Source organism: Lithobates pipiens, unplaced genomic scaffold, assembly GCF_037356315.1.
Source record: "Lithobates pipiens isolate NorthernLeopardFrog02 unplaced genomic scaffold, aLitPip1_a1.2 Scaffold_28, whole genome shotgun sequence".
NCBI lineage: Eukaryota > Metazoa > Chordata > Amphibia > Anura > Ranidae > Lithobates > Lithobates pipiens.
In genome coordinates, this window is record NW_027507789.1 from 78,219,192 (window position 1) to 78,242,293 (window position 23,102).

The 23,102-nt window shown below is 49.9% G+C and overlaps 1 protein-coding gene across 1 annotated transcript in view; it reads right to left on the minus strand.

Moving 5' to 3' along the window:
* RPL27 (ribosomal protein L27) overlaps positions 1-23,102 on the minus strand; it is a 39,967-nt gene that overhangs the window by 12,091 nt on the left and 4,774 nt on the right. Inside the window, exon 3 of the mRNA XM_077459425.1 lies at positions 99-209. Coding sequence (XP_077315551.1) covers positions 99-209 — 111 coding nt within the window. The remainder of the gene's footprint in view (positions 1-98; positions 210-23,102) is intronic.

Consider the following 23,102-nt stretch of genomic DNA (forward strand, 5'->3'; position numbering starts at 1 on the left):
CTGGAATCGTGATGGTTCCCACATCGCAATAGTGTGAACCCAGGCTAAAACTAAAAACATTTTATGTAAAGCAGCATCAATATTTTTCTAATACCAACCTTTCCTCAAATTTTACTTTGGCCTCCCGTCTGGCTTTCCGTTTCAGAGCTGGGTCCCTGAAAACATCCTTGTTCACCACAGCTTTGTCAAGAGGGATATCAACAGAGTATCTAGAAGAAAAAAAAAACTGCAGAATTAAATCCAACAAAAAGAAACAGCATTATGTAGTAATATAAAATCTGTGCAGTGTTTAACCATTACCCCACTCATGCAGTTTTACTGCAGCAGTGCATTGCAGGGACAGGCACATACGCGATATAGAAAAAAAATTAGCTCCTTAGAAGCAGGCTAACAAAGGGGTTACTGTTGGTAATAAATAGATCTAAATAGATTAAGTTAAACCAAATTTATTAGAATATCCCAATAGAAAAAGTTGTGCGTTTCAGAAAAATGGTTCTTAAATATAATTAAGTTACCACAGATGATAAGACAAACAGGACATACATAAAACAATTGCTTTAGTCCATTGTAACCCACGTAATTTGAATGCCTATTTAATATGGGATCAAAAAATTCCCCATTTCATCCAATGGCTAAACGATCAATGGACCAAGTCAAAATTTGAGTGGGGGAAGGGAGCAGAGGAGGTAGATAGCAGAGAAGTTGTAAATTCAATCCAAACAATTCCTATCTGCAAGTAGCACTTATCTTAATAGTTTGGCTATAATATAGTATATATATTTCTCCATCCCTTGGTGCTGAAAGATCAAAAATATGCAGCAGTACAAAAATAGAAATGCAGATGCACAAAAACGGAAAGTCCAATCTAGGAGGTATCTATTGGTTGTAACAGCCTTCTAATCAATTTTCACAGGAACAAGTATTGCACAATTGCAAAGCACATTCCAATGCGGCCAGCCAACTTACAAGGTTTCAACAACTGGCAACTAATCAGCTCTTATTTAACCACTTGCTTACTGGGCACTTAAACCACCCTCAGTCCCAGACCGATTCAGCGCTGATGCACTGTGAATGACAATTGCGCGGGCATACAACACTGTACCCAAATGAAATGTTTATCATTTTTTTTCCCACAAATAGAGCTTTCTTTTGGTGGTATTTAATTACAGCTGGGAGTTTTATTTTTTGCTAAACAAACAAAAGATGCAAAAAAATAATCATGTTTAATAGTTTGTTATAAAATTTTGCAAACAGGTCATTTTTCTACTTCATTGAAGTGCGCTGATGAGGCGGCACTGGTGGGCACTGATAGGCACAGATAAGGCGGCACTGGTGGGCACTGGTGGGCACAGATAGGCGGCACCTTTGTTAAGGCAGATTGTGGGCACTGCTGGGTGGCACTGTGGGCACTGCTGGGTGGCACTGTGGGCACTGCTGGGTGGCACTGTGGGCACTGCTGGGTGGCACTGTGGGCACTGCTGGGTGGCACTGTGGGCACTGCTGGGTGGCACTGTGGGCACTGCTGGGTGGCACTGTGGGCACTTTTATTGATGTGGCAAAGCAGGGGGCAGGTGGGCACTGGCAGCGCAAGGAGGAATAATAGCCGATTACCGGCTCCGTTATATCACATGATCAGCTGTCATTGGCTGACAGCTGATCACGTGATAAGGGGTTGGGATCGACCCCTTGCTCGGATCGGTGATCAGGCGAGTCTCAGACTCGCCGATCACAGAGCGCGGCCCTCAGGGGGCGCGCAGGCCGCTCGAGCACGGGACGACGTCAATAGACGTAGTCCTGGCAAAGGAGATCCGCGCTGTAGCCATCCTTCGGCTATAGCGCGGGTCTCAACTGGTTAAGCAGACAAAGGAGCGAAGCAAAATGTTCATACTAGTCACGGATGTAAATAGACAAATACGGCTTACAGCTGTTACGTCAAAAAGCAACTCAAATCAGATAGAATTCAGCAAGTGTTGAGAGGTTTATCAATATATTACCACTTCACCCCACAGTGTCCGCATTTACTGCAATGTCCGTCTGTAGTTCACATTTAGTGTCTGGTAGGTTATAGTTATTAAGGTTGAATAAAGACACCAGTCCATCCAGTTCAACCTGAGTGAGTTTCTACAATTGTCCATATCCCTGTACATTGCACACTCACATCAGTCCCTACCCTCTATAAGCCCACAATCCAAGGTCCCCATTCATATACTAGGGCCAATTTTGGACAGAAGCCATTTAACCTACCTGCATGTCTGGATTGTGGGAGGAAACCGGAGGACCCGGAGGAAACCCACGCAGGCACATGGAGAACATGCAAACGCCAGGCAGGTAGTGTCGTGGTTGGGATTCAATCCAGCGACCATTCTTACTGCTAAAGGTTGAGAGAGACTGCCGCCAGTATGTACTCATATCCAGGTCATATATATGCTGGTACACTGCATCAGTCATTGGCCAACCTCAGAGCGATTGCAGCCTCTCCACACCACTCAGCGTCATGTCAGGACTGAGTAGTAGTGTAACGTCAACGTGTTTCCATGGTTCGAGTAGCGCAGCTTCTTAGACGTTCATTGGCTCCTAATCACACTCCCTTTTCTTGTAAATTCTCTGGCGATTGTTACCGATGAAATGTTTATCATCTTAAAAGGGATATTGTCCTGGAAATAGTCATTACAAAAAATAAAAAAAATAACCAACATTCAAAACAAAACCCGGGGGGGGGGGGGGGGGGGGAGAAGAGTGTTGGACCTTGGCAGTCATCAAGGAAGATCTTCCACCATTCTTACTATGTCGGCGTACCACGGACGCCGGGGCCAATCAGAATTACCGGAATCCCCTTGGCCTCCACTCTGCGAAGCAGACATGGTAGAAGTTTGAGCAGAGAGAAAACAAAATCAGGCGATAATGCCCCCATGGAGCCACCAACGCGTCTGCTGCATCTGCCCAGGGATCCTTTGACCTGGCCACAAACCTCTGTACCTTCTGAGTCAAGTTAGGAGCTCCACATCTGGCGTGCCCCACTTAGGCAAAGGAGGCAAAATACAAAGTGGCTACCATGAGAGGACTCGCATGCAAAAATAGGATTTTTTGTACTCACCGCAAAATCCTTTTTACCCTCAGGCTACAACCCTCCACCTTGTAAAGCAGCATCAGTAAGTCAACAAGCAGTATAACAAAGAGAGGGGCGGGTGCTGTCGGTCGGTGAATTACAGAGAAAAGGATTTTACGGCGAGTACAACACATCCCATTATCTTATATTCACCGACCGACACAGCTCCTCTCTGTAACAAACGGGACGTCCCCCAAGCAGTGCCAAAACAAGGGGTGGGAAAAAAACAGCATAAAAACTTCATCCACCATGGCAAGTGGGAATTAGTGAAACTATACCCACAAAAAACAGCAGTGCTTGGAAAACCACCCTAAAAAAATAAAAAAAGGGTATCCTCAGCACCAAACTGCAGAAGTAATGCAACAGTGCATTAACACAACAGTACTGCGTTTTTATCGAAAAAAAACAGGAAAAAATTATCTGTTGCAACTACACAGCCGCCTGCAAAACTTTGCAGCCAAAACAGGCATCAGCCGATGCACTGACGTCTACCTTGTAGAACTTGGTAAACATGTGGACAGACGACCAGGTCGCCACCTTACACACCTGAGCGACCGGCGCTTGGTGTCAGAAGGCCCAAGACATTCGATTGCCCTTGTGGAGTGGGCCGTTACCGGAAAGGGGGGCACCCCATGCCTTTCTTTGGACCAGCCACCAAAAAAAATGTTGGAGTCTGACTTCCGAAAGGGAGCCGTGGCACACAAATACACCTTCAGAGCCCTAACCCACGTCAAGAGCGTGAAGGGCCACCTTAGGGTGCTTCCGTTTAGGATACAGATGGTAATACAATGTCCTCATTGATATGAAAAGTCGAGGCCACTTTCGATAGAAAGGACATTTGCAGGCGCAACACCACCTTATCCCTGTGGACTTGCAGGACAAGGCTGCCAATTCCGAAACCCTCCTGGCCGATGTGATGGGCACTAGAAAGACCAGTTTCTGGGAAAGTCGACAGGGGGAATCTCCCTGATATTTTCAAACGGCAGTTTTTGAAGCGCCAACACCAGGTTCAAATCCCATGGGGGTAACTGGACGCACCAGAGGGACCAAGTGTCGTACCCCCTGAACGAAGGTACTCACTAAGTAGTGCGATGCTAGGGGTCGTGGGGGGGGGGGGGGGGGGGGGGGAAGACAGCAAAGGCTGAGGATTTGCTCTTTGATGGTGCTTAATGCCAATCTCTGGTCAACTCCTTGCTGGAGAAACAGCAGGATCCTGGATATAGAAAAGGAGTGTGGATGCCATCCTTTCTCCTCACACATGGAGATTTAGGCTTTCCAGGTACAATGATATATCTTCAGAGAAGATTTCCGTGCTCTCAACATAGTTGGAATCACTGAGTCCGACAGACCCCGGTTCATCAACACCTGGCTCTCAATAGCCATGCCGTTAAAGTCAGTGATGGTAAAGCAGGATGGAGAATTGGACATTGAGACAGGTCCTCTCGCAACGGCAGTTGCCAGGGAGCGTCTGCCACCAGAAGCACCAGGTCTGCGTACCAAGGACGCTGAGGCCAATCTGGGGCAACCAGTATTACTGGGATCCCCTCAACTTCCACTCTGCAAAGCAAACGTGGCAACAGTTTCAGTGGGGGGGGGGGGGGAGGCGTAGCTCAGCTGGTACAGACCCCACGGGGGGCCACCAGCGTGTTTGACGTGTCGGGCCAAAGATCTCGTCCTGGACACAAATCTTGGCACCTTCCGATTGAGACGGGACGCCAGTAGATCCACATCTAGTGTGCCCCACTTCAGGCACTGCAACCTGAATATCTCCAGATGCAATGCCCATTCTCCTGGGTCCAGCATTTGTCGATTCAGTCCGCCTGCCAGTTCTCCACTCCCGGGATGTAAATGGCCAACAGGGCTGGTACGCATCGCTCTGCCCACCGAAGTACATAAGCGACCTCCCGTGCAGTGGCTGAGCTTGTTCCCCCTTGGTGATTGATGTACGCCACAGCTGTGGCGTTGTCCGACTATCCTGATCGGACGCCCTTGAAGTCTCATGGACCATGTGTAGAGGCACAGTCTGATCGGCAACTTGGATTCTTCAATCGACTAGAGGCCCTGAGCTGACTAAACCCCCATCACTCCACCCCAGCCGGATTGACTGGCGTCTGTTGTGAACACCGTCCATTTCAGAGGAAGGAACGATTTTCCGGACTGAATCACAGGAGACCTCAACCACCAGATCAGAGAGTCTGACTGACTCACCTGGATCTGTCTATCAAGGGACAACAGATTTGTCCCATTTTGTCAGAATCTCCTTCTGCAGGACTCTGGTGTGGAACTGGGCATAAGGTACTGCCTCAAAGTAGGTTACCACGAGTCCTAGTACTCGCATGCAAAAGCAGAGCGACGACCACTTGTGGTTCATCAGTTTGACCGCAGATCTGAGTCTGCAATTTGTCTGAAGGGAGAAAAACTAGCTCCCCTGGCGTCCAACAGCAAGCCTAGGTACTCCAGACGCTAGGTCGGCACAATCATCGACTTTGGAGGTTCAACAGCTACCCAAATTCTTGCAGGGTCTGCATGGTGATCGCCACATCCTCCTCTAATTCTGAGGCGGAAGATGCTCCCAGGAGGAGATCTAGGTATCCCACAATCGCGATCCCATGTTGTACGACTGCAAATCGCAGACATTTTGATGCCAAAGGCATATGGGTATGTGCAGGTACGCATCCTGGATGTCTAAGGACACCAGGGAGAACCCTAGATGGAGTGCGACTACTGAGCGAACTGATTCCATTCTGAACCTCTGCATTTTCACAAAGTGATTGAGGGCTTTTAGGTCTAAGATCGGACGTACCCCTTCCTTCTTGGGAATCACAGATTAGAGTAGAATCCCTGCGAGGTAACGCACCGCCATGTATTTTGGGACCGAAAAGGTCTTTTGTGGCCAACCCCATTACCTGTAGATGAACTTTTCAAAATAAGTCAAATACGGGAACACCTTAGGTCAGGGCTCGACAAACCCCAGGCGCCAGGTCGCCAATGCGACCAGAAATCGCGACCTGGCGCCTAAGCTGCCACCAGCCCACTCACTATCGATGCCCCAGACATGCAGCAGCATTAACACTGACTGCCGTCCTCCTCCCTCCTTCACACTCTGCAGCACCGCGCTGTGTGTGAAACTGACACGCAATGGAGAGAGGAGGATCTGTCAGCCTGATGTTGGGTGGGCGGGACCCAGCAAGCTATCAAACACCAGCCAATGAGATCTGGGCGGGCCGCTACGTGTATGTGGCCCGCCCCTTTTCTTAAGCAGCCCAATCGTTGACTGGTGTTTGATAGCTGCTGAGTCCCGCCCACCCCGACATCAGGCTGAAATATCCACCTCTGTTACTTGTCAGTTTCACACCCCGGCAGGGTCCCGCCAGCTCCTCTGTTACATTTCAGTAACAGAGTGCTCCGTGTGAAACCTGCCAGTGCCAATCAGTGCCACCTGCCACCAATCAGTGCCAACCAGTGCCACCTCCAATCAATACCACCTGCAACCAAACAGTGCTACCTGCCAGCGCCAACCAGTGCCACCTGCCAATCAATACCACCTGCCACCACCAACCAGTGCCACCTGCCACCAACCAGTGCCACCGCCAACCAGTGCCACCGGTCACCACAAATCAGTGCCGCCAGTCAGTGCCACCTGCCACCGCCAATCCGTGCCACCTGCCAACACCAGTGCCGCCAGTCCGTGCCACCTGCCACCGCCAATCCGTGCCACCTGCCAACACCAGTGTCACCTGTCGGTGCCATCTGGCAGTTCCACGTGCCTTCCAGTGGCAACCAGTGCCACCTGGCAGTGCCAGCCAGTTCCATCTGTTGCCAGCCTTACTCTGTCTGGTCAGCCCATACCCCTGATGTAACAGCGTTTCAATGGAGTTATTGACTGGGTGCTCCATTGCGAGTTAGGGATAGGGGTGAAAATGAGTGGCCTTACCCCGGGAGCTGAAAAAACAAAACAAAAACTGGCTCCTAACTTTTTTAACTGGCTCCTAAATTCAAAGCAAATTTGTCAACCCCTGCCTTAGGTGAACGTGCTGGCTTGCGGGACCCAAAAGGGACCGGTAAATCAGCAGAGGGATCAGCTGGCTCCTTAATCTTCAGGGTACACCGCACAGCTGTGACAAGTGCTCCAACAAGCGCTTTGTTGCACCCGGACGGGGACTCATCCTCACTGTACGAACGGTCCTGGTCAGCGTCTGTCAAGACAGAGCAGGGGTGACCGGCCTCAGCAGGACCAGAGTCTGCGTCAGGGCTCTCCCCAGAGGACAGGAGGGGCCGCTTTTTAGCACGTTTCTTCGGACACACCGCCTCCATCTTGGCAACAAACGAATTGAGGACGGCCGTCAGGGTGTCCATGGGAACCGCGCAGTCTACAGGTGACACGGTTGCAATTGCCTGGATTTCAGGGGAAGAACACCAGTTTGAGTGTGACCACTTATCGGAAAAAGGACTGCCAGCCATTTTTAAAAATACCAGGGTTATGGCAGCTAGCTTCTGCCATAACAGTATTTAACGTCAAAGTAGCGACGTACGACAGCAGGTCTTTAGTGGTTAAAGAGCACCTGTCATTTCAGAACCATCATGGTAGCGCCTGTTAGTAGGCATCCAATTACCTGCTGCCACCATGTCCTTTACCTTGTGCCACTGCCGCATCACCAGCCATCCCATTAAAGTGAATGGGATTGTTGGCACATCAACAGCATGTTAGAGAAAGCCGTTGTGGGACAGAAATGACAGTTTGTTTAAAAATTATGATTTAAATCAAGCCTTTTTACTAGGGATTTAATAGACTTCATTTAAATCAAATCCACCGTGCACAGAAAAAAAATGGAAATTCTTTAAAAGGGACTGTATAAAACACTACACAAGTAGATTTCCATGGACAACAAGTTTAAAAGGCTAAAAATAAAACCTGCGTGGCCCACAGTCAAAGAAAAAAAAAAAAAACCCACACACAAAAATTAACCACTATGGATCAAAACTGATCTGGTCCAGAAAAATGTAAACAGAATAAAAAAGGTGACAAAAGCACCTGGGACCCATGGATCCTTAAAGAATTGATCATTTCAAATTTTTAGGGACTGACTGCATAGTACTACTGGATTGGCGTCAGGTCAATGTGGTTCCAATATTTAAAAAGGGATCAAAGTCTTTACCGAGTAACTACAGACCTGTTTAACATCTATAGCTGGAAAGATATTGGAGAGTTTAATAGAAGGCCAGAGATGAGTTCTTACTAGAAAAATAATTTTGCCCAACGAGCAGCAAGGATTCACGAAAGACTGAAGTTAAACAAATCTGATTTTTATTTTTTTGGGAGGTGAGCAAACTTTTGGACAAAGGGGTGGCTGTAGACTTATATCTTGAAAAAGCATCTGACAAACCCCCAAACAAGGCTAATATGTAAGGAAAGTTCTACAGGCTTGGAAAAATAGGATTTTTATAACAGCTTACCTGTAAAAATCCTTTTCTATGAAGTACATCACGTGACACAAAGCCATTTGAGTTACTATGTGGGTTATAGGCCACCTTCAGGTGATGACACCGGCACACCCAAGACAAAAAGTGCCCTCCCTATATAACCCCTCCCACTACTGGGAGTACCTCAGTTTTGTAGCCAAGCAATACACGTGTATACCAAAAAAGGAGGAGGGAAGAACCTCTGTGTACCGTACTTCAAAGAAAAGGATTTTACAGGTAAGCAGTTTCAAAAAAATAGGATTTTTTGTACTCACCGTAAAATCCTTTTCTCTGTAATTCACTGACCGACACAGCTCCTCTCATAACCATTGGGTCGTTGTATCTCCTACGGTAGTAATAGAGCACAACTAATGCCCAACAACCCTCAGAACTCTTAGCTCTGCCTAGGGGGCGGTCCCTTGGGCAACAACCCTGCACCCTGCCATGCAGTCATCAGTACGTCAATTACGTTAGTATAACGTAAAGATAAAAATGAGGAGGGTGCTGTGTCTGAATTACAGAGAAAAGGATTTTGCGGCGAGCACAAAAAAATCCTATTTTCTCTTATATTCACTAACTGACACAGCTCCTCATAACAATTGGGAAGTCCCCAAGCAGTGCCAAACGAGGGGTGGGAAAACAGCAAAAAAGCCTTCACCCACAGTGGCAAGAGAAAAAAAAAAGAAAAAAAAAAAAAAGAAAAAGGGAAATCTATTGCAACTATACGGCCGCCTGCAAAACTTTGCGGCCAAAACAGGCATACCTTGTAGAACTTGGTAAACGTGTAGACAGATGACCGGGTCGCCGCTTTACACACCTGAGCAACAGACGCTTGGTGTCAGAAGGCCCAAGACGTTCTGATTGCCCTTGTGGAGTGAGCCGTGACCTGAAAGGGGGGCACCTGCCCCTTCAAGGCATAGGCTTGTACTACAATCAGTCTGATCCACCTGGAAATAGTGGCCGATGAGATCGTCATGCCTTTCTTGGGACCAGTCACTGAAACAGAGAGTCTGACTTCCGAAAGGGAGCAGTGGCAGACAAATACACCTTCAGAGCCTGAACCATGTCCAGAGTGTGAAGGGCCACCTCCTTAGGGTGCTTTGGTTTAGGACACAGATGGCAATACAATGTCCTCATTAATATGAAAAGCCAAGTCCACTTTCGTTAGAAAGGACGGTTGCGGACGCAACACCACCTTATCCTTGTGGATAACCAGATAGGGCGATTTACAAGTCAAGGCCGCCAGTTCCGACTAGAAAGACCACTTTCTGGGAAAGTCAACAGGGGTATCTCCCTGATATTCTCAAACGGCTGTTTTTTGAAGTACCGACAACACCAGGTTCAAATCCCACAGGGGTAACGGACGCACCGGAGGGACTACATGTCATACCCCCTGAACAAAAAGGTACTCACTAATGAGTGAGATGCCAGGAGCCGCTAAACAACCCCCCCCGGCTGAAATTTGCCCCTTAATGCAGATTTTGGGTCTACTCCCTGCTGACCAGCAGGCAGGATTCTGGATATAGAAAAATAGCGCAGATGCCATCCTGTCTCCTCACACATGGAGAGGTAGGCCTTCCAGGTACGATGGTATATCTTCGGAGAAGATTGTGCTCTCAGCATAGTGGGGATCAGAGTCCAACAGACCCCAGTTCAACACCTGGCTCTCAATAGCCATGCCGTTAAAGCCAGCAATGGTAAAGCACGATGGAGAATCGGACCTTGAGACAGAAGGTCCTCTTGCAACGGCAGTCGCCAGGGAGCGTCTGCCACCAGGCGCACTAGGTCTGCGTACCAAGGACGCTGGGGCCATTCTGGAGCAACCAGTATTGGAACCCTCCACTCGGCTTCCACCCTACGAAGCAGACGTGGTAACAGTTTTAGTGGAGGAAAGGCGTAGATCAGCTGGTACTGATCTCAGAGCCACCATCGTGTCTGCCTACAGATCTCTTGTCCTGGACACAAATCTTGGCAGCTTCCAATTGAGACGGGAGGCCAGAAGAACCACGTCTGGTGTGCCCCACCACCTCAGGCACAGTAACCTGAATGGGCGTTGCATCTGGAGACATTCTCACGGGACCAGCATCTGGTGACTCAGATAGTCCGCGTGCCAGTTCTTCACTCCCGGGATGCAAATGGCCGACAGGGCCGGTATGTGTCACTCTGCACACCGAAGTATGTGAGCAACCACCTGTGCAGCAGCTAAGCTTGTTCCCCCTTGGTGATTAACATATGACACAGTTGTGGTGTTGTCTTGACTGGATCCTGATCGGACGCCCCTGAATTCTCATCGACCATGTGGAGAGGCACAGCCTGATCGCTCAATTCAAAGCAGATAGGCAACTTGGATTCTTCTGTCGACCAGAAGCCCTGAGCCGACTGAACCCCCATCACTCCACCCCAGCCGTATAGGCTGGCATCCGTTGTGATCACTGCCCACTTCAGGAGGTAGGAATGATTTCCTGGACTGAATCACCGGGGACCTCAGCCACCAGATCAGTGAATCTGACTGGCTCACCTGGACCTGTCGATCCAGGGATAACTAAAATTGGTCCCATTTTGTCAGAATCTCCTTCTGCAGGACTCTGGTGTGGGACTGGGCATAAGGTACTGCCTCGAAGGAGGCTACCATGAGTCCCAGGACTCACGTGCAAAAGCAGAGTGATGACCACTTGCGCTTCATAAGCAGGTTTACCGTGGATCTGAGAGTCTGCAGTTTGTCTGAGGGGAGAAAAACCCTCGCTTCCATGGAGTCCAGTAGCAAGCCTAGGTACTCCAGATGCTGGGTCGGTACAATCATTGACTTCTTTAGGTTCAACAGCCACCCAAATTCTTGCAGGGTCTGCATGGTGATCACCACATCCTTTTCTGAGGCGGAAGATGCCCTCAGGAGGAGATAGTCTAGGTATCCCACATGCACGATCCCACGTTGCCGCAGCAACCCCAAAACTGGAGCCAATACTTTGGTAAAGACTCGAGGGGGCTGATGCCAGACTAAAAGGAAGAGCCACAAACTGGTAGTGGGCTTCCGACTGCAAATCGCAGAAACTTTTGATGCCGAAGGCATATGCAGGTACGCATCCTGGATGTCCAAGGATGCCAGGGAGTCCCCTTGATTGAGTGCAGCGACTACTGAGCGAACTGATTCCATTCTGAACCTCCGCACTTTTACAAAGTGATTGAGGGCTTTTAAGTCCAAGATTGGACGTACCCATTCCTTCTTGGGAGCCACAAACAGATTTGAGTAGAATCCCTGGAAACGTTCCGATTCCAGAACTGGTACAACCACCCCAGCAGGTCCCTTACTGCCCTCAATAGGGCCTCCCGGCGAGCCGGGGATACGGTATGCTGGAGGGAAAGAATCTGTTTGGCGGCCAAGAGAGAAACCCCATCTTGTAGCCTGAGGAAATCAGATCGCAGACCCATTGTCAGATAGCCGAGAGGACCCCCGGACTGCAAACTCCCAAAGGCGACCCCCCCCCCCCACCCGAGACATGGGTGGGGGCAAACCTTCATGCGGTAGCACTTACTCGCAGGCTTGCAGTTCCAGGCATGTTTTGTCTGTCCGTGGACACCCTGTCGGGCTTGAGGCATTTTGCAGACGAAAATGAGGGCCCTTGCCTACGGCGTGGCTCCTTAGCCTTGCTGGCCTGTGGCATTTTCAATAATGTCATCCAAAGAGGCTCTAAAGAGCCAGTCGCCAAGGAAGGGAAGATCCGTCAGGGCTTTTTGGATGCCTGGTCAGCAGACCAGAATTTTAGCCAAATCAGGCGCCTCAGAACCACAGCCGACACTGAAGCCCTGGATAACAGAGGGAGAGTATCCAGGGCAGCGTCAGACATACTTAAGGCCTTGCACTGGTTGGTCTGCCAGTTCCACGCAGACAGGAGAAGTCTGTTGCTCTCCCAATTCATGGTGCAAAAAGGATGCCAGTACTTGTCGCACGGCTGACCCCACACCCGTAAACAAGGAATGAGCCATCGCCTCGGCCTCCCTGTCCATGGGATCCTTGCATGCAGGAGTCCCCTCTACCGGGATCGTGGTTACTTTATTTAACCTGGATACGGGGGGGGGGGGGAGGGGGGGTCCACAACCAGAGGAGCCGACCATTTTTTGAGATGGCTCTCCTCAAAAAGGTAACGTACTGCCATATATTTGGGGACCGAAAAGGTCAGTTGCGGGCGACCCCATTCCTTGTAAATGAACTTGTCAAAATAAGTCAGATACGGGAACACCTTAGGTGAACATGCTGGCTTGCGGGACCCAAAAGGACCCAAGAGGGATCTGCTGGCTCCTGAATCTTCAGGGTATCGCACAGCTGTGATAAGTGCTCCAACAAGCACTTTGTCGCACCCGGACGGGGACTCGTCTTCACTGTCCTGGTCAGCATCATCTGACAAGACAGAGCAGGGGTCACCAGCTTCAGCAGGACCCAAGTCTGCATCAGAGCTCTCCCCAGAGGGGAGGGTCAAGGGCCGCTTTATTGCACCCTTCTCACGCACCAACTCCATCTTGGCAACAAACTAATTGAGGACTGCTGTCTAGTGAACCGGCTGCAATTGCCTGGAATTTGGGGGAAGAAACACCAGTTTCTGAAGCCATGCTGACCCTACCCTGTCTGCCACCCTAAGGGGACTTAGGACAGTGACAGTCCCACCCTCACTGCCACTAGCTGAGCGGCTCTTTCCTGCCGGACTCACCACCCCAGCAAGTAGTGCCTGTAGTCCCTGTGGGCTTCCAGGTGCAGAGGAAACAAAGGTGTGTTGGTGGCAGCAGCTGCAAATAGTGCCAAAACCGCTCTGAAATGTGCCCAGGCTTCAATAAAATGGCTGTCCAGCACAAAGACATAAAACACAGGGAAAGTGGCTGTGAGAGAACAGGAGCAAATCTTGACCAGGGAAAAAAAAAAAAAAAAAAAAAAGTGTTCAGGCTTCAAGAAAATGGCCGCCCGTGTCCTGTATAGGAGATCACCAGGAAAATGAACACTGAAGCCCAGGTGAGCGTGCTGCCCCTGCCCACATTTAAAATGGCCACTGAAGCAGCTCCATGAGGTACAGGGAGAAAACGAACACATCGCTGTACAGGACATCAGCAAAACCTCAGACACCTTCCAGGGGCATGAAGAACAGGACCCAGGACACTGCTAGCCAGTGCAGGCCCCCCCCCCCCCCCCCCCGATGAGAGCCCCTGCATAGACACACATCACTCAGCAGCCACATGCAGCAGACAGGGGAGAGGAGAGGGAGATGAGGGACCCCCAAAATCAACCTCCCAGGGAATGCCTAGCTGCTCAGCCCCGTCGAGGCAGGGAGAGCGGTACTTAACAGTTCTGAAGAGCTGGGAGACATTCCATCACAGACCCACTCACTGATCAGTACAGGGTGGCTGCTGGCCCGGCATACTGTAAGGCAGACATCAGTAGCCCGGTCATATGTATGCCCCGGAGCACAAAAGCTCATGACCACCTCTGGAGCTCAGGTTTTGTCGTGGCCTGCACATGCTCGATAGCCGGACTGGGGAGATTACAAGGATAAGGGTATCCAGCCTGTCACCCAGCCGGTTGTTGCTAGTAGATCACAGGATCAATCTTGCGCAAAAAGTCACGCTTCTGCATAAAAAAAAAAAAAAAAAACCCAAGCACGGACCAATGGGTCCACAGGGTTCCTAGGTCCTTCACTAGGCAAAATAAAACCGATGACTGCATGGCAGGGTGGAGGGTTGTTGCCCAAGGGACCGACCCCTGGGCGGAACCAAGTTCTGAGTGTTGCGTTACAACCAATGCCTAGTATCTTCTAGTAATAGGGCATAACCCAATTGTTACAAGGAGGGCTGTGTCGGTCGGTGAATATAAGAAATCCTATTTTCTTATCGTACATCATGGGACAGAGCCATAGTCGTTACTATGTGGGATGTCCCATAGCAATGGCAAATGAAGGGAGGGAGACAATAAAGGTAGGGCATTAAAAGGCTAGAGGACTTCTACTGCAGCACACTACACCCAAAGGCAATACCCTCATGACCTTTTACATAGATTTTATAGAATCTGGTAAATGTATGGAATGAAGACCAAGTTGCAGCCTTGCAGATCTGAGCCATAGAGGCCTGGTGATGCACGGCCCAAGAGGCACCAACAGCCCTGGTGGAGTGCGCTTTAACATGAAAAGGAGGAATTTACTTCTTTAGACCATAAGCTTGAACAATCACTTGACAAATCCATTTGAAAAAAAATACATTTTGATGCTGCCTGTTTTTAGGACCTTCTGGATGTACAAACAAAACATCTGTTTTGCGAATCTGAGCAGTCTCCTTTAAAGCGGGAGTAAACCCAGTTTCAAAAAACACATTCCCGGCATGCCTGAAATGCTTACTTTCACATTGGATGGTTTGAAAGTTTGGTTGAGAGCACAACCAATGGCTGGTGTCATAACTGATCACATGTGCAGCATTATGGCAGTTGAATTATTAGAGGCCAAGATGGCAGCTTCCTTGACTGAAAATAGGAGGGTTTACTTCCACTTTAAATAGACCTTGACCGCTCTCACTACATCAAGGGAATGTAGTGACTTTTCCCAGAGCCTCGATCTAGGGAAGAGAAGGCAGAACAATATCCTGGTTCAAATGAAAAACCTGCCACTACCTTCGGTAGGAATTCAGGCTGAGGCTGCAATACCACCTTATCATTATGCGTGATAAAATATGACTTTACAAGACAGTCGCCAGTTCCGATACCCTTCTAGCAGAAGATATGGCAACCAAAAAGATTTTTCTCATCAAAAGAACCAAGAGAATTTCCCGTATAGGCTCAAAAGGCTGTTTCTGTAAAGCAGACAAGACTAAATTCAAATCAAGGATTCAGGGGTGCGTTAATCCGCATTACCTCCTGAATAAAACTACGTACCAGAGTGAGATGCAAGAGGCCGTTGAGAGAATAAAGAATACTGATAAGGCCAAGACCCGGCCCTTGATAGTAGGCAAGGCCAGCTTCATTTCCAATCCCATTTGCAGGAATTCAAGGATCCTACCCATGACATACTTCCTGGGAGTGCCAACTACTGGATCCACACCAGGAGACATATGCCTTCCAGACTATAGTAAACTCTGGAGGCCAGCTTCCTAGCATTAACCAAAGTAGACACTACTGAAAGATAACCTATGGTTCTTTAGAATGTGGGTTTCAACAGCCAAACTGTTAAATTTAGCGTTTATAAGTTAGTATGGAATACCGGACCTTGTGCGAGAAGGTCTGGCCACCGCAGCAGGGTCCAAGGGTCCCCTACCGCCATCTTTATGATCTTGGCAAACAAAGATCTTCTGGGCCACCAGAATCCCCTCTTCCCATTGTTGCTTGACCCTGCGGAAAAGGCATCGAAGCAGCAGAACTGGAGTAAATGCATAGATCTGCGAGAACTGATCCCGTGGAAAGGCAAAGGCATCTGTTCCACACGCTAGTGGATCCCTCGCCCTTGAGGCAAAGTTGTCGACTTTGTTGTCGAAACTGGACACAAACAGATCCACTTCCGGAACACCCCATTTTTGATATATAGACAGAAAAATGTCAGGGTGAAGGGACCATTCTCTTCGGTTTGAATAAAACCCTGTTCCTCTGTGGGAAACTCTGATATCACTTTGGAGACCAGAGTTGATCCAGAGTCAGAAAGAGCCTTCCTTTTCCCAGGGTCTCTGGGAATGTTTGATCTTAGAGAACGAGGAGATGGAAATTGAGAATTCTAGTTTGTAACCTAGAGAAATCAAGGAAGCCAGCTATCTGTTCTGACGATGTTCCTGCCAGATGTTTGAAACGTGTAGAAGCCTTCCCCCGCACTCGAGCAAGGGCGCCCCTTCAGAAGGATGCTTTAGTATTTTGCTTTGTGGGTTTCCTGCCCCAGGTCCTCTTTTGGCCCTGGGACTGCCCTTGAGGTCTTCCTCTTGAACCTGATAATGGAGGCCGTCCTGACTGCCTGGAGGCAGATACTCCTAGCACTGGAGAAGATGCATGTTTAAAAAAGGAAAAAAGGTTTAAACTTCTTCACTGGTAAAAGAACGTTTCCCCATTAGAAATTCTTTGGATATATTTATCAAGATAGTCTCCAAACAACCATTCACCAAGAAATGGGAAACTGGACAAGAGCTTTTTACATGCCGCTTTGGCTGACCAATTTTTCAACCATAGGATTCTACGCACATGTATGTACATACATTATGCCCTAGCATAAGCCGTGAGGCTTGGAGAATAGAATATATCATAGCATCTACTGTGAAACAGTGCTGATATACCAGCCAACTGCAGGGCCTGCTGATGAGCAATAATTTTGAGTACCTCTACAAACTGGTCCTTTATGAACTGAGATACTCCATTCGCTGCCAATACCAGCTGAACAACAACCCGCAAGAGAAATGTTTTTAAAAAGAAATTCCAGGGGGAGCGTGGCCTGGATCTTCATGGTGTAGGACGTGTTGAGTGAGAGCTCCGTCTGAGACTTTATCCTTCTACCTTATCCTTTGGGGATTTATCCTCGCTAATTACTACAACGAAGCCCGGGGACCTTGTGCTCAATCTACACCTCATGTCGCCGACTAAAAGATCCTCCAAAGGCGGCCGCCAAGCTGGCTAAGTTCCGCCACGAGGGCCAGGACGCGACGGAGCAAGATGGCGCCGGCCCTGCTCGTACCGCGGAGGAGCCTCCCACGAACGACACCGCCAAGATCCTCGAGGCCGTCTCCTCCTGCCAAACCGCCCTCACTACCAAGATAGAGGAGGTTAAGGTGGACATCTCCCATATTCGGCATGACTTGCAGAAACTGAGGGACAGGGTGTCCGAGGCCGAACGAAGAGTGGACCACGTGGAGGCGGACATTCCTCCTTTACAACATTCGGTGGAGCGTCTACAACACCAGCTCAGTGTCGTCCTTCATAAGCAGGACGACATGGAAAATAGACTTCGCAGGTGCAACCTTCGCTTTGTGGGTCTCCCGGAGCGTTCGGAGGGCTCCGATCCTCCCACATACCTGGAAAATCTCGTTAAAACCTTCGGCAGGGAATCCTTCTCCTCTACGTTCGTGATCGAGCGAGCGCACCGCCTGGCGGCTCGTCCGCCACCAGCCGGCGCTCCCCCGTGGACTTATTGCCAAGCTGCTTAATTACAGGGATCGAGATACGGTGCTTCGCCTAACCCGCGAATGGGGAAATATACCGGTCGACAATGTTACGGTGGCGGTGTGCCCAGGTTTCTCGGCGGAGGTCCAGCGGAGACGAGCGCAATTCACCGAGGTCAAGCGCCAGCTGCGAGTTCGCCATCTGCCATATGCAATGCCGTTTCCTGCTCGGCTCCGGGTGACCCGCGAGGGCAAGACATTTTTTCGAAGACCCTGCTGCGGCCTCTTCGTGGCTGGAACAGGGAGAGGCACAGGGCCCTGATCAAAGATGACCACTGCAGCCCCTGAGGAGTGCATACCTATCCACCTCAACAACCGTGAGTGACCCCCGCTCTCACCTGTTGTATCCCCCCCCTTTTCCACGAATCCTATGAACTGCCGTCACCTTTGCTGCCGTCATCCCGTCTGGGAGAACGCTATGCTGTTGACCTATGTGGTGCCCACCACCGAACTTCCTCTGTGCCCCGAACATACAGCTCTTGCTACCCCCTACTCTGCCCGTCTCCTCTGCATTGCTGATTGGGTGGTGGCCGGTGGGCGCACTCTCCTTCGCCCCATCTATGGCGAACACCTGTATGATGATGGCGCGGATCATGCGGGGGGGACTTGCATCGGGACGCGATGCCTTTGCCCTTGTTCCACTCCACTTTTGCTTTCTTACCCCCCCCTTCCCTCTTCATTCCTGCTGGCGCATACGGAGGTACCCCTGTATTGCTTGGACCCCTTATTTTTATTTTTGTACCCACCCACCACCCCCTCTGGTCTACTTTTTTTGCACACCATGGTCTCACCTTTTCCCCCTGACTGCCCCCAATGATATGTTTCCACTTGGTCTCTCAGACGACCTGCTGACTCTTGCTCTGAAAAATATACCCCCTGTAACCCGTTACACTGTCTGCTCTGCAGTTTGTTATAATTGCGCCCACAAATGTTTTGTTTCCCTGGCCAGCAGTCACTACCGCAGCTGCGGCGAGTGACCGTTTTACTTGTTCTGCCCCGCTGGTCCAGTGTAGGCATTGTTACAACTGTTTTAATGGTTATTTACGTTTTGTACTGTGTTATTTACAGCTGTAGCTTTACTGAAGATGTGTTCTTGTATATGTGGATACTAGCCCGGGAGGATCCAGTGGTTGTCCAAACACCCTGCCTGCCCGTACTTTCCATTTTGGGGGCCAGCAATGGCTCAACACATACCTGCATGTTCAATGGCTGCGCTTAAGTTTGCAACCTGGAATGTCAGGGGCCTTGGCACCAAACCCAAGAGATTGGCTGTCCTTACTCACCTTAAACGCCTGAGAGTAGACATCTCGATCCTCGTCGAGACTCACCTCACAGGACAATCCCAAAGGGCGCTCAGAAAACCCTGGGTCGGCTGGATGTACAGCGCCCCTCACACATCCCACACCCGAGGAGTAGCCATTTTAATTGCTAAAACTGTAGTTCCAGCTACATGACCTGCGCTCAGACCCACAAGGTAGATTTCTGTTTTTACATGCCACTGAGTGGTCTGACGCTGCTTATGGCATTTTACATACCACCGCCCTTCCAGTTTCAGGCCCTGCAAGAGGGTCTCACTTTTATGACCAAATTCCCCACAGTACCGGTAATCTGGATAGGGGACTGCAACATGACCCTCAACCCCAGCCTTGACAGACTTGGCACACCTGATCGTATGTCCCCCCCCCCCCCTCATACCACTAGGTTTGCAGCTGAACTAGCCATGACAGACTCCTGGAGACATAAGTATCCAACAACAAAGGCCTTCTCTTGCTTCACCCCCCTCTCGCCGTGCCATGTCCTGTATAGACATGGCCCTGCTCTCCCCCTCCCTGCTACCCGAAATATTGGAGATTGGCTTTGAGGCCAGGGTGCTGTCGGACCACTCCCCATACTAGTTGACATTGCGACTGCCTGTGACTGTACCACCCCGTATATGGAGGCTGAACCCTTTCTGGCCTACGGTTATCCCGGGATCAGAGGAACTACAGAGGGAAATGGCTTTCTTTCTCCGCTCAAACTCGGGATCAGCGTCCCCTGGGTCAATCTGGGAGACATTTAAGCTTCATGCTAGGCTGCTCCTGGTCACCCGTATCAACAGGTACAAGGCTAATTCTAGACAGGCATTGACACAGGCGGAGGAGCGCCTGCAGTCCCTTGAGCAATTATTTGTGACAGATCCTTCCCTGGAACACGCCACCCAGCTTCGCCTCCAGTCCCAATTGACACTATGAGAAAGCGAGGCAGGGACTTTTTTTCAGTAGACAGCGTGTGTTTGAACACGGCGAGCGGGCAAACTGTTAGCCTATATGGCCCGGCTGGACCACAGCCCCCCGGTAGTGGTTCAGCTCCGTAGCGACACCGGCGACGTGATCTCTGACCCTGACCTGATTTTACAGGAGTTTAGAATGTTCTACTCCACCCTATACACCTCCACAACGAGACACTCGCGCACTGACCTCACCCAATTTCTCCACACCATTAGGTTCCCCTCTATTAGCCCAGAGCAGAGATCCCTCCTGGAGGCCCCCATCTCCCCTAACTGCATTGCCGAGGCACTTGCCTCCCTCCCATCCTCCAAAGCGCCTGGCTCGGACGGGCTGCCCCTGGAATTCTATACTCATTTCCAAGACACGCTAGTCCCAGAACTGCACACATTATACACTCATATGTTTGACACAATGACCCTCCCTGCCTCCATGGGTGAGGCCCTTATTGTCCTTCTACCCAAGCCTGGTAAGGATCCCTGCTACCCAGAGTCATACCGCCCAATTTCTCTCCTGCAACTGGGCGTAAAAATCCTGGCTAAAATTTTGGCCCTGCGACTCAATAAAGTTATCCTCAGCCTGATACACCCTGATCAAACAGGGTTCATGCCTAACAAAAACACCGCCTTTAATCTCCGCAGGCTCTTTATGAATCTGCAGGCTACCCATGATAACACTGGCTCCCGGGTAGTGGCGAGTCTAGACGCCGCGAAGGCGTTTGACTCCGTTGAATGGAGTCATTTATGGGAATGCCTGACCAACTTTGGTCCTAACTTCATCAAATGGCTTCAGCTTTTGTATAGCGCTCCCACTGCCCGGATCCAGGTTAATGGCAGGATCTCGGATTCCTTCCCTCTGTCTCGGAGTACTCGCCAGGGGTGCCCACTGTCCCCCCTTTTGTATGCACTGGCGGTTGAGCCGTTGGCCATTGCCATTCGTGCTCACCCACACATTAAGGGCCTGCGCTCGGGCCCTCTGACGGAAACCCTCAGCTTATACGCCGACGATATGTTGTTATATCTTGAAGACTCGGGTTCCTCTTTGCAGGCGGCCCTACGACTGATAGAGCAGTTCGGGGAATATTCTGGATTACGGATTAATTGGTCCAAGTCCCAGATCCTTCCCCTAGATTTGGAAGCCCCGTCCACTGATCAGGCGGCACTGCCCCTGGTCAGGGCAAGTCTGATAAAATATCTGGGAGTGCAATGTTCACGATCACTGACTACACCCTCTTAAACATAGAACCCTTATTCGCCCTGCTTAAACAAAAAACCCAGACTTGGTCCCGTCTCCCCCTTGGGGTGATGAGCCGTGTAAATTTGGTCAAAATGATCCTCCTCCCCAAGCTGCTCTATACGTTCTGGCATGCTCCCCTGCGAATCGCACTCAGAACCTTCAAATCCTTGGAGGCCCTCTTAAATACATGGGGGCTCGTCTCGGCACAAGCTCTCATGGAGTGCTCTGAAATGTCCTTCCCACCTGGGCGGTACTGCCCTACCAGACCTGTACTATTATTACCTGGCCTCCCAACTGTCCTACTTCCATTATTTCAATCAGATTGACAGATCGCTACGCCATCTTGGTATGCTCCCCCCACTCGGCTCCGGTCATACACCCACTCCGTCTCATTATGCGTGGCCGGGGGCATTATCTTTCTGTCCCAGGTCATTACCAATGGAAATGTCAGACCCTTCCAAGCCCTCAAAGATAACTTCAGCCTCCCTAATTGAATGTTCTTTAGATACCTTCAGCTCCGCCATGCCCTTAACTCCCAATTTGGCTGCCCTATCCCCAGGCTTGAGACACTCCCGATAGCAACAACGGTGTTAGGAGACGACCCTAAGAAAATGATCTCTTTCTTCTACAACAACCTACTCACGCCGGGGGCAACCGTCCGTGCATACCGACTTAAGGCTAGATGGGAGGCTGACGTGGGGGTTATCGAGGACGCGAACTGGGAAAATGCGCTAGACACCCCTAAGTTGGTTTCCCCTAAACTCTCAGACAGACTTACACACCTTTACATGCTGCACAGGTCATACCTAACCCCTGGATGACTGTCCAAATTTAGAACTGGCTACGATCCGACATGCCCTAAATGTGGTGATCCCCAGGCCACGTTCTACCATCTCCTTTGGTCCTGTCCTGAGCTGCAGGCTTACTGGAAACAGGTTGTTGACTTCCTCCACGACCAAATGGGCTCCCCACTGATGCTCTGCCCCCGCCAGTGTTTGCTGGGGATTCTCCTCGTACCTGAGGAGACAAGGATTCTGACTACCTTCCTGCAGGAGACTATATCTTGCCAGACTGCAGATAGCCCGCACCTGGTTGAGCTCAACACGCCCCACTGCCTGGCAATGGAAGGCACCTGTCAACGCCACTCTCCCCTATAAAAAAATTGCTGTATATGCATAGGGGCTGCCCGGGCAAGTTTGCCAAGATATGGGATAAGTGGGTGGGGGATTCGGATAAATGTACCGCCTAGTGTAACCTGTAGCTGGTATGCCTCCTAAACCTACTCAGGGTCGGCCCGGCGAGCCCTGTTGCCCCTGTAGCTGAAAGTGGGGCCCCCGCCCCAAGATGATGGTTCCATGTTCCCCCCCTCTGAACAACCTTGCTCAAGCTGTGATGAGGATTTACCTGTGACTCCCAATCTCTGAGGTCCTCTCTTCCCCCTCTCTCAACACACCGCACTGCTTTTGTTAATGTACTGTTAAACTTGTAAGCAAAGAACTGTTTTCTCAGCCTATGCTATTGTTAACAGCTGTTTTATCCATATATTTGGTGCATGTTGCACCCCACATGTGTTACTGTCATCCTATGCATTTTATATACTCAAACGTTCCTTTTCACAAAAAAAAAAAGAAAAAAAAAAGAAAAGAAATTTTAACTTTATCTGTTGGATCCTTCAACATTTGTGCATTGTCTACAGGACAAGTCAGGTTCTCGTTGGAGGATATAGCAGCATCAATGGCTGAATCCCCATTTCTTATAGAATTCTTCCTTCATAGGATAAAATATAGAAAACTGCAAGCCGCTGAGCAGCGGGCTGATCACACCAGTTTTCTCTTTTTGTATTTTAAAGAAAATTTTAGAGTGCTTCTCCCCCCCCCCCCCAA